Here is a 12,284-nt window from a genome sequence, read left to right on the forward strand (position 1 = left end):
CAGCTTGTTACCTGTATAAAAGGCACCTGTCCACAGAAACAATCAATCAATCAGATTCCAAACTCTCCACCATGGCCAAGACCAAAGAGCTCTCCAAGGATGTCAGGGACAAGATTGTAGACCTACACAAGGCTGGAATGGGCTACAAGACCATCGCCAAGCAGCTTGGTGAGAAGGTGACAACATTTGGTGCGATTATTCGCAAATGGAAGAAACACAAAAGAACTGTCAATATCCCTCGGCCTGGGGCTCCATGCAAGATCTCACCTCGTGGAGTTGCAATGATCATGAGAACGGTGAGGAATCAGCCCAGAACTACACGGGAGGATCTTGTCAATGATCTCAAGGCAGCTGGGACCACAGTCACCAAGAAAACAATTGGTAACACACTACGCCGTGAAGGACTGAAATCCTGCAGCGCCCGCAAGGTCCCCCTGCTCAAGAATACATATACATGCCCGTATGAAGTTTGCCAATGAACATCTGAATGATTCAGAGGACAACTGGTGAAATTGTTGTGGTCAGATGAGACCAAAATGGAGCTCTTTGGCATCAACTCAACTCGCCGTGTTTGGATGAGGAGGAATGCTGCCTATGACCCCAAGAACACCATCTCCACCGTCAAACATGGAGGTGGAAACATTATGCTTTGGGGATGTTTTTCTGCTAAGGGGACAGGACAACTTCACCGCATCATTTGACGGGGCCATGTACTGTCAAATCTTGGGTGAGAACCTCCTTCCCTCAGCCAGGGCATTGAAAATGGGTCGTGGATGGGTATTCCAGCATGACAATGACCGAAAACACGGCCAAGGCAACAAAGGAGTGGCTCAAGAAGAAGCACATTAAGGTCCTGGAGTGGCCTAGCCAGTCTCCAGACCTTAATCCCATAGAAAATCTGTGGAGGGAGATGAAGGTTCAAGTTGCCAAACGTCAGCCTTGAAACCTTAATGACTTGGAGAAGATCTGCAAAGAGGAGTGGGACAAAATCCCTCCTGAGATGTGTGCAAACCTGGTGGCCAACTACAAGAAACGTCTGACCTCTGTGATTGACAACAAGGGTTTTGCCACCAAGTACTAAGTCATGTTTTGCAGAGGGGTCAAATACTTATTTCCCTCATTAAAATGCAAATCATTTTATAACATTTTTGACATGCGTTTTTCTGGATTTTTTGTTGTTGTTATTCTGTCTCTCACTGTTCATATAAACCTACCATTAAAATTATAGACTGATCATTTCTTTGTAAGTGGGCAAACGAACAAAATCAGCAGGGGATCAAATACTTTTCCCCCCCACTGTAGTATGAATGTAACTCATAAATGGTGAGCAGTGCAATCTAACCTGACGGTCATTATGTAACACTATATGGTCACATATTTAACCAAAATGTAATTTATTCATAATGACACATGTAAATGTGTCACTTTGTTTTTATTTTCTAATGAGCATATCATTCTCTGAATAAGTTGTAATTAGTGACACTCAATTAGAGTATCCCTACATACATGGCAGGGGGGGCTTTTTTATGAATCTTTAATTACTACTGAATAATTGAATGTTCTACTGATATGTCGACTCTAAGCAGTGACATTGCCTTAATGTCCAATTGGTTCTGGCTGTTGTAAGACTCTGACTAACAGACCCATATCCATATCTGATTTTGTGACAAGCGCAGAGTAAAATGAATCGAAAATAGTTCTGAACTAGTTTTACTTTGTTGTAATTGAGTGGTGAGATTGGGCTAGGGATAAGGATATCGAAGGTAGTTGCAGTAGTGTAAGAGAGGTTTCTTAGATTTTAGCCAACCAAACATCATCCACCTCCACCTTTTACCCGTAACAGCCAATCCCTGCCCTGTGTCTGTGTTGATGTACTATAGATGATCCCCTGAGGACCCCCAGACTGCTGGCAGCAGCTGCCTCCCTCAGAGAGAGCTCAGCCTTCCTCCAGTCTGAGACCATGCGTCCAGCCAATGACCCCAAAGAGAGGGACCCCTCCCATGTCCGCATGCTGAACGACGTGCTCCGGGACCTGGAGAAGAGCTTCTTGGTCCCCCAGCCCCCTCCAGGTGTCTACAGGTAGGTAGAGCAGATTGTACTGTATGTGCTAGGCTAGCATACCATCCCTCTATTACCTGAAGACATTTTGTGAAGGAAGAGTGTGAGCTGCTTTGAAAATCTGGGCACAATATGCTAGCTAATTACAAAGCTCTCAAATGCCTTGTGGCATTCATTAAACATGATCTATTAAATGTGATCAGTCAATTAAGTCAATAATGGTGACCATGGGAACTATACATTTTACACTTTTTATGAAGTCACTTTTCAATCCACCTGGAGCCCATCTATTGAGTGTGATTAGAGTGTGCACCATTGTTTCTTATTGAATGGAAGACCAGCGAGGAACATTACCGACTGCACATCACTGTGAATCTCTATAATTACCTTTAGCTAGCTAGTTTTTCATGAATGGGTATGCCTCCCTCAGAGCCAGCACAGTTGTAGTGTAATGTAATGTTTGTTTTTATAATTTGAATGCACATCTAATTGCACTAAGCTGCCATTAGAACCAAAGCACAAAAATTGAATTCAACTGTTCAATAATCCTCAAGAAACATTGCTGTTTAATTGGCTCCCTAATAACGAAGTATCCTTTTCTCAGAAATCTACAGTACATGCCACAATCTACATTTGTCTATTTCTTTGTTTTGTCTGAATGTAATTAACTGAGCTAACCACTGTGGTTTTACTAGCTTTAGATCAGTCTAATCCTACAAAAGGCAGTATAATGACTTCCTTCCTACTGCCTCTAAAGCTGGAGACAGGGCTGGGAGACTTGGTGATGCTGGGTTTGACGTGAGCCTTGCACAGGAGTACATTTATATTGGTGGAGCATATACAGTACAGTAGATAGGGGAGCTGTTGTGCTGATGGGCGGGTCATGGTGTGTGTGGAGGGAAGGATTTCAGATGCATTAGAATGTTCATGGCATTACTGTAATTTGCATGAGGATGATAGGTCAGGTGAGATGCTACATGACACAGAGCTATAACAAGAGGTGACTAATCAACATACATAGATATGTAGTATACATATTCCCAATTCCCTGTGCTGACCATGGGAAATGCAATATTTTTTTCCTGTGAGTGTTGAACCTGTCTGACTCCCACCAATCGTGTTGTTGTTTGTTTAATTACTTCGTACAGACGCCGAGTATACCACACGAGAAACTGCAGTTGTCAAAGTGACATGTGATTGTAATCAGATGGTAATCAGCATATCCTGGTGTGATGAGATTTAAATTAGATCAAGGTGTATGAAATAGATCAGGTGCTCTGGGCCCTTACAAGCCAGTATCTAGTCATTACTGCACTCTGAGCACACACCCTGTTACTGCTGGGAATTAGTCCCAACTGACTGGCCCCTCTGTTTCCCCACTGTGCTGTGTGTACACTTATTACCCAGACCACTAATGGGAATTCATGCCCTTTGTCTGAGAGAAACGTAGCTGAGTGGTGTTCCTAATAGTTAGAGGAGAGGAAACAGAAACAGCATGCCAGGAAGCACATAGTGAAAAGGATGAGCTGAACTTCCTCACCTCAGGTTTCGTAAATAATCAATTCCTGTCAAATGCAATCAAAGATTTGATCACGGTTCAGACTGACTTATTAAATTATGATTACTAGGAAACAGATACTGATACATACAATACTGTACTGTCAATCTGGTATCCCCCAAAGCACTGTGAGGCATTGGAGACAGCTGTGAATTATTTGACCAGGCTGAGACGGAGGAGATGGATGGCATTAAAAAGCACTCTGTAAGGCCTGAGAGAGTGGCTAAAACAAACGTCTTCATGCTGTCAGCAAGGAATTGATGTTCTGTGACTGACACCGGGGGAACAGACTAGTGTAGTTAAACCTAGTTTGTTCTGTTGTGCAGGAGAATTCTTTCTCCATTTAAAAAGTATGCAGTGTTACAAGGGACTTGAGATCAATATTAGATATCCTTACACTTGGAGGGATTTCACCATGCAGCCTTTCTGACAACAATAATGCCTTACATTTCAAAACTGCTTTGACCTACAGTATAAAAGTAAGCGCCTGCTCAAGGGCAAGAAATAGTATTGAGGGCTAATATATTATGTATGTGTATGTGTATGTGGGTGCATGTATGTAAATTGAGAACCAATTGATGTTCACATTTTTATTACTACAACATCATGTTGAAATTTCAGAAAGACACAAGTTATAAGAACTTTAGTGAACTCGTTTGTCCTTGGCACTGCAGCATGAGTGGCCTTGAGAGATGGATCAAGTTCTGCATGAGACCCTGTGCAGTAGTTCACTCTTCAGTCAACAGCCTATCCTAGGCCCTGTGGGGGTAGTCTAATTTATTCACATGAATGAAGCTCAACCATACCTTTTAGGGGAACACAAAATGGTTCTCTAATTATTCCTCAGTCAGCCTCAAAAGGACCTGAAAGTTAAAAAGCGTTTCTCATCCACAGAAAAGAGGAGCTTAATCACTGTATAAACTCAAGCCTGAAGGTCATGATGGCAGGCTAACCTGTTTACATATGAAGAATTGCCTTATTTATTTTGCTTAGGGTCTGTTCAGCCAGTTTCCAAAGAAATCAATGTGCGATTCAGATGCATGAAGAGGAACGATCCAAAAGCGGCTCATTTTTTACCTACAAATGACTACACCATGGCCTGTAGCATGAAATGTATCTGACTGCTGTTTAGTTTTGAGATTCTAAACTAGATTGATTCTTGCTACTGTGTCCAGATGGGGCCAAGGGGATGTGTGAAAGATGGAGAAACAGGTAGATAGACAGGGAAGGTTTTGTGTTTCCAACAGTATTGTGTAACCTATATTTGACAGAAAACAGGGTGTGACAAGATCATTTTGTATGTACAATATCTCTCACAGTGTCAAGCAATTATACAGTAAGTATTATTAATGAAGAGGTTGGTTTTTTTACAGGAAAATCAGCAGTTAGTGAATGTGAATACTTACCTGTGGTCTGTTTGTTCCCCTGTGATCCAGGAACCTGTTGTACAGTCTGAATGGGAAGGTCCCCCAGTTCTCCATACTGAAGTACCCCCTGGATCCACTAAAACACAACGCTGTAAACAAGTCTTTGTCGCTGATAATAAACGCCATCAATTCAGCTGAAAAACTCATTCGCTGTGGGCTTGACCTCTTTGAAAACAGTCCAGATGACACAAATTGACCCAACGAATCCAATCAGCCAAGGTTAGAGGCACTGTGTGGCTGCACTGCCTAGACCAATGGTATCTGCATACTTGTCTCAGATACCTAAGTTCACTCTGTACAATGAAGTGTGGCACATTTTTTTTTGACAAAGAGATCACACTAAAGCAATATGAAGAGACCGGGACACCTTCTTGCACTACTCTTCTTGAGCGCCTACTGTGTTCAGGTTTATGAAACATTCAATAAGCAATGTTGATTTCTTATAGATCCTTTTGGCTGTCAATGAAAGTGCTGGGCTATCCATGATGTCCTAATGCCTCATTTATACATGTCTGTCTGGCTGTCTGGAACAACGCCAGACAGGCAGGCACGTATAAACTGAGAACGTGAAGAAGCACTGGAACACAGGAGTGAGCTAAATCTACAAGACAGAACGATTCACAACCACGCAGAGATTGATAGATAAACATGCATTTTGAAGTGAGTAATGCGTCACTGACTACAGCATGTTTTTACACGAGTGGATAAACACTATAAGGCCAGCTGGATGTGTTTATGCTCATATGCACTATTGGACAATCTCTGCCTCTGTCTAAACATTCAAACAAAACATACAGTATGACACCATTCCATGCTCTTAGTTCTGCTGAAAGCACAGCAACCCTCTGTTCTGCTCTCATTGTGCCTTGTGATTTTCTACAGGCAAGGCAAATGTGTATCTATGACAGAGCAGAGGAGAACATGATGTTTGGATTATAGTAAGTGTGTGAGAAATTTGCTATATGTACAGAGGCATGATTGGTGAGGTAAACAGTGACAGCGGTGTGACATGGCCTGTTTTGACAGTTGACATGCTCAACCATACTTCTTATACTAGTCATACGCATTACCGTCTTGACTGCAGACACAAGCTGGCTTTAAGGATGCTTAAATTTGATTTGATTTTGATTTGAAGTCCCTGAAAACTGCATTTTGTATGATTATATTTTTCAGTGTCTCATGCACTATATGATTGAATCCAATAACCAGCACAGTAAAGTGCTCTCTACCAGATGTGTGCTTTGATTGGATGTTTTTTTTCTTCTACTTTGATGTATTGAAAAATAATAATTCATCTTTGATAATGTCTCGTACCCAAAGTGAAATGTGATATCCGTATTTTTCTAATAACTCTGAATTACTTGGAGTCCTCCAATGATCAATGTTATTAAAAACAGGCAAGTCTCTGCAATACTTTGATATAGAAGCAATGGCAATACCAATGGACAAGAGTAGTGTGGTTGTCTACAAAACAAACCTCACTTTCCCTATTTGTACATACCGTAAGGATGGACTGATGATGAAATGTGTAGTATTACAGTAGCTGTTATTTGACTTAACTTATTTGTTATGCTTTGTTCATGGTAGACTTCTTCATGTGTTATTTTTGCATGAGCGTTGACATTCATTGGGATGAATCTTGTCTTTGAGGCAGCGCTGAGCGATTTCCACTACAAGGGCTCGAGGCAAAGTCAAGATTGTCTATATTATATCGTACAAATTATTATCATTTTTTTTTTTATCACTTTTTGGTCTTAATTTAAGGCTAGAGTTAGGCATAAGGTTAGCAGTGTGGTTAGGGTTAGGTTTAAAATCAGATTTTATTACATTGTGGCTGTGCCAGCTAGTGACAACCCTTCAGAGCTGCCTCCAGCACATCAATCATACCAATAAATGACAACCTGCATATTGCAATGTACGTAATTTCTTTTGCTTATTTTTTGAGGGTTTAAGTGATATTTTCTTAATTGCAGGGTTATGATATGCTGTTGTGTCCATCTCAAGGATAAATGTGGATTTTGAAGGTAGTGGAACTGTCCCCAAAAGTCTCCTATGCCAATGTAATCCTTTGTCCTTCATCATTATTGTCATCGTTATAAGACATTTGCACTAGAGATTGTGTTTTTGATAACGTTTTTACAAATTTGTGATATAAAGGTCACTGGAATTCATAATAAGGGTTTAATGATATTTTGTAAAACAATTGTACTTGACTTAACTTTTCAAAAGAAATGGAATGGCTATTTAGGAACACTTCATTCAGGGACTACAATATTAGCTAAGCTTTAAATTATGTACGTGCCTTTATTTGAAAATCATGAATGCTTTAGGAAAGGTTCTTAGGCTGATGTCAATTGTACATGTGTACATTGTTATTTTGCTTGAATAGAGGAATCTGTTTGATTTCGATACCAAAAATTAAGTGTGTGCTGTATACAACCCTATTAGTTTAGGATTAATTCAACAACAGTAGGCCTACTACATTTTTAGTGGCATGAAAATAATGAGAAATTATAAAAAGCCAGTTGTCTCATTCCTTCAAGTTGGTCAATTAATAATCTTCTGAGGACTTCTTCGGAGGACCATTACATAACTTTACTACAGGATTTGTATTCATTTATTTTATCATTAAGAAGCTGACATTGTTCATGCATAGTAGCATATAAAATGCCCTTTATAACAGGTGAATGTTTTTTTGTTACATAAAAAAAGTTTTTTATAAGGTAACAGCAACAAGCCTTTGGTATGAGTTATCTGGAAGCATGGTAAGTATGGAAGTAGCTCCATCATTCACTGTAGTATGAAATGGCAGATTGTTATGCACTTGCTGTACCTCCAAATATAGTAGGTTTTAGTTGGACCATGAGCTTCAAATAGGCTATATCAAATGTCTTCAATTGTTCAGTTATTTATGTGATGCTTTGTACAATCATATAATATTACACAAGTTAGATGTGTTGCATGATGTGTTGCATGAAATACTGCATTGACTGGCATGAATATTGTATGTATTTGCACTAAGCATCTTGATTGTGAGTTTACCCAGTCTTATATTGTTGTAAATTGTGATCATGTCTCTAGTCTCTTAAGTAATAGGTATCAGGGTTTTGGCCACTTGAAATTCCTTTGGGATTTGTTTCTTTAAATATCTCTTAATATAGCTGGTCAAGCAGGAACTATCATGTATTGAATCCCCATGTCATTGGTATCATATGCAATAAACGCTACATTGGCATGATCTTGTTGTTCTTTTACAGTATTTTATATGTTAAAGAGTTTTAAAGACAGGGAAAATGACTGCCAAACATTACTGCCATCATCAAAGGTGTTATAGGAAAATGGCAATTTGAGGAAGTGCTTAGTTGTATTATTATGTAGGCTGTAAGTCTGTTTATCCAATGAAGGAATACATGGAATGGTTGACATCTACATGGAAATAGTTCAGTTTCAGTTTTAGTGTTATGCATTATTAACTGAATTCATTCATCACAGTTGTGAAATATTTTCGTTAACACTATACAATTCCTCAATTATTGGTTATTACAATGGTTTGGTATTGGGAAAAGTCCATTGCGTCTATTGATAACTCCCTTGGTATGATATTACAAGTTTTTTAGTATGTTGTAAATATTCTATATGAAATGTGCTATAATTTACTCCCCTAGTCTAATAAAAGGGAGGTTTAAAAGTAACCTTTATGATCCGTTATCTTTCTGCTCATGTATTTGATGTAAACGGAATTAACCGATTAAGGTTTTTATGACAATTTGCAGCATAATTCAATGAAAGATCTCCAGAGACCACCGAATTGGTCTGAAACTTCCCCCAAGCGAAGTTTCACTGTGTTAACCGAATATTGCATTATCCGATATGGCGTCGCTGTCCATGGTATTGGAAGTGGTAAACTATGTAGCCTACCTAATTGACGTTATAATTTTAGGATTTTCACCCAGTGTATACTCCACTAGACCGCCTTGGTAAATGTAATGTCGTATTCCTTATCAACGTGTCTCAATTATACCACAAATAAGGTGTCCTATTTACATATGGATGCGCCTGATAGCAAACATCCCCGCGCACGCGCTTAGCACTGCTCTGATCCCAGGTGCAGTGGATTTAGTACTGGTAGGAGAAGGACGACGAAATGATGGCGACCGCCGCAGAAGAAATATTTCAAAGCCCATGTCCCATTTCTGAGCGCCATGTCACGACTATGTCCATCAAAATTACGCGGAAAAACCAGGATAAACCCTGGAAATTGAGATTAATTTACCTGCAGTGCTGTGAGTATCAGACAAAAAACAGCATTTGAATGGATGTTGAAAACCGCGACAGGATGTTTTTCCGTGATAATTTCACCCCACGCCGACAGACAATTAAATAGCATGAATGCACCTGGTCCATTTCACTAATTAAAACTTCACTTTGTACGCTCAGTCAAATAGGTTGTGGTAAATGTAGGAAAGCAGTCGCTAAAAACATTGTACTGCTGGTCTGTGAAATCATCATGCCACTGCACAACCCTACTGGATGCTGATGCGCACTAGAGCTTGTTCCTGGCCATTTCAGTACGTTTTCGTGGCTCCTCATCATGCGTAGGCAAGCCTAGACGGACCATAACAAAGGCGATTCATAAAGCTAATCGTTTTTTATTTATTTTTACAGTCACTGTAGCTAAAACCTTAGAGATTAATATTAAACACATATGAAACACAATTTTACACACACTGACTGAGATTAGATCATTCCAATGCTTAAACCTCCATTATGGTGGGTTTGGAAATGCAGCTCTTATTGTATTCAAGCTTCTTGTCTTTCAGGGAGTGTCATTTTGAAGTCGCACTTACAACAGCTGAAAGTAAAAGGACATAAAAAGACTGATAACACATCATTTGTAGTTATAAACTACCATATGTGTGAATCCAAATTGTAGATGTGAGAATATTAAACAGGATGTGATGATGACAAAGTAATAACAGTTTGATGAAAAGGATGTCAGGCCAAGAACGACCCCAAATAATTTACACAAGTGTTTCTAACATGTATGTTGTATATCCATCCGGTTGTAAGTTTTTTTATTTATTGCAACAATAAGTTCTGCAAGCATTTCTGTAACTCGTCTGTTATGAGTTTCTAACCAGAGGTTTGCACAAGCCCATCTAGGGATTGAATAGCCCAGGGCAGGATGCACCAGTAGGTGCTGCTAGATGTAATGAATATACCTTTATCTACCGGGATCTGAAATATTTATGAACAACCTTGTGCACCATGTCAATAGATAGTCTATAACTGCTTGTTTATTTACAAGACACTAGGGTAGACAATTTGTAGTTTTGCCCCTTGCCTTATTGGGCATGATAGTTTGTCATGTTGGGTCAATCCCACCTATTGTTAAAGTAAATATGAAAGGAGTTTGGCCAAATACTCTAAATACGAATGAAACATTCATGTAAATCATGTATTGATGTCAATGGCAGGTTTGCATGAAGAGTTATGAACATATTGGCTATCTCAAGTTAGGATTCGGTGTGTAACGTTTCTGTCTCACATTTTTCTAGATTTTATGTCAATTGCAACCATACTGGGAACTGGAATCTTAGGTGAGTTGTACTCAGGGGGGAACGTCTGCTTCTGTCATTGTTGCCACGGATGTTCAAGGCAGACCGTGGTACTGCAGGTATTGTTAGCAGAAAACAGGATCCCAATTATAGTGAATGGAAAAATGTCAAATTTCGTGGTCAATCTTCGTGTAAATAAAAAAATGTTTATTAGAGAATAATGGTCCCAATAATTGCTTTTAATATACCAGATGTATATCCTTAAACTAATTATTTGAAAATCACACACCGAAGAAGATAAAAGGATAATTAATGGGAGCCTGCAGTACCTCGGTTGGCCTTCAATTTGAGTTACTCATTGAGAGGGGGCACAACTGAGCTAGCCTGCAACATCACTTCCGGGAGTAGCTCAAACTACGCATGTTATGTCTCCATGAGACGCCATCTTAACTGACTTCATTTGGCTTCAATGCGCTATTGAGGCCTCACATAGGAATGAATGATTCATATATACAGTCATTGGTTGTACCAGAGTCATATTCTATTTATGAACAGAACGTATTGTCTTTTGCGAAATTATTCATACAGCGGTTTATGACCTGTAGGGCATGAAATATATAAAAATCATATTCAAATCAAATTTTATCACAGGAGGTTGGTGGCACCTTAATTGGGGAGGTATCAGTGGAATGGCATCAAATTCATCCAACACATGGTTTCCATGTGTTTTATGTCATTCCATTAACTCCATTCCAGCCATTATTATGAGCCATCCTCCCCTCAGCAGCCTCCACTGAATTTAATATATCTAAATGAAAAATTCTGATTTCAGTGATAAATTATAGACTGTTCATGATTACTTTTGTAACTATGTACTTTTATAACTGAAATTATGTACATTATATTGCAGGACTTCCTGTCACAATAGCACATGCAGGACTCATGCCTTTCCTGGTCTCCTTTATAATTGGTTTCTTTGTGCAGGTGAGTTTAATGTTGTTTACTGGAACATAATGGCCACGTAAGTACTGTGTTAGCTTAGCGCCATTGTAGTATATGAGTGCTCCCGAGTGGTGCAGCGGTCTAAGGGACTACATCTCAGTGCAAGAGGCGTCACTAGAGTCCCTGGTTCAAATCCAGGCTGTATCACATCCGGCAGTGATTGGGAGTCCCATAGTGCGGCGCACAATCGGCACAGCATCGTCCAGGTTTGGCTGGGGTAGGCCGTCATTGTAAATAAGAATTTGTTCTTAACTGACTTGCCTAGTTAAATAAAAAAATATTGTAGGTAACATGACAGTTGTTTTTATTTTATTTTGATTACAAACTTTCATTCAATTGGATGCTCAATTTCAGGATGTGTTCATATTGTTGTGCTGATGTTGTGTCATGATATTTATTTTGTACATTGCTCAAGTAGGTATAAAACCTATTCTCAGGACAGATAGAATGCTATCAGCCGAGACCATTTGTGGGCCTAGCAGTGGATGTTATTGTGGGTTTTAAGGGCATTGGGAGAGTGGATAATGGTTTATTTGTTGTGAGGAGGATGCACTTTCCTAGAATTCACAAGTAGTTCCCTTCATTTTTCTTGTCAGGCTCTCCTCATATACCTCTTTGTTGACCTGCTCCAGCGATGCCAAGTTGTCCAGATTGAGTCATTGAAGGTAAAGTCTATATCAA

The 12,284-nt window shown here is 39.5% G+C and overlaps 2 protein-coding genes across 2 annotated transcripts in view; both read left to right on the forward strand.

The window, feature by feature from the left end:
• naaladl2 (N-acetylated alpha-linked acidic dipeptidase like 2) overlaps window positions 1–8,281 on the forward strand; it is a 290,768-nt gene extending 282,487 nt beyond the window's left edge. Inside the window, exons 13-14 of the mRNA XM_014216734.2 lie at window positions 1,881–2,079; window positions 5,053–8,281. Coding sequence (XP_014072209.1) covers window positions 1,881–2,079; window positions 5,053–5,239 — 386 coding nt within the window. The 3' untranslated portion in view covers window positions 5,240–8,281. The remainder of the gene's footprint in view (window positions 1–1,880; window positions 2,080–5,052) is intronic.
• Window positions 8,282–9,154: 873 nt separating this feature from the next.
• si:ch211-51h4.2 (uncharacterized) overlaps window positions 9,155–12,284 on the forward strand; it is a 107,974-nt gene continuing 104,844 nt past the window's right edge. Inside the window, exons 1-4 of the mRNA XM_014216738.2 lie at window positions 9,155–9,326; window positions 10,602–10,643; window positions 11,512–11,585; window positions 12,200–12,268. Coding sequence (XP_014072213.2) covers window positions 9,188–9,326; window positions 10,602–10,643; window positions 11,512–11,585; window positions 12,200–12,268 — 324 coding nt within the window. The 5' untranslated portion in view covers window positions 9,155–9,187. The remainder of the gene's footprint in view (window positions 9,327–10,601; window positions 10,644–11,511; window positions 11,586–12,199; window positions 12,269–12,284) is intronic.

The sequence above is a fragment of the Salmo salar genome, chromosome ssa10 (genome assembly GCF_905237065.1).
Source record: "Salmo salar chromosome ssa10, Ssal_v3.1, whole genome shotgun sequence".
Taxonomy (NCBI): domain Eukaryota; kingdom Metazoa; phylum Chordata; class Actinopteri; order Salmoniformes; family Salmonidae; genus Salmo; species Salmo salar.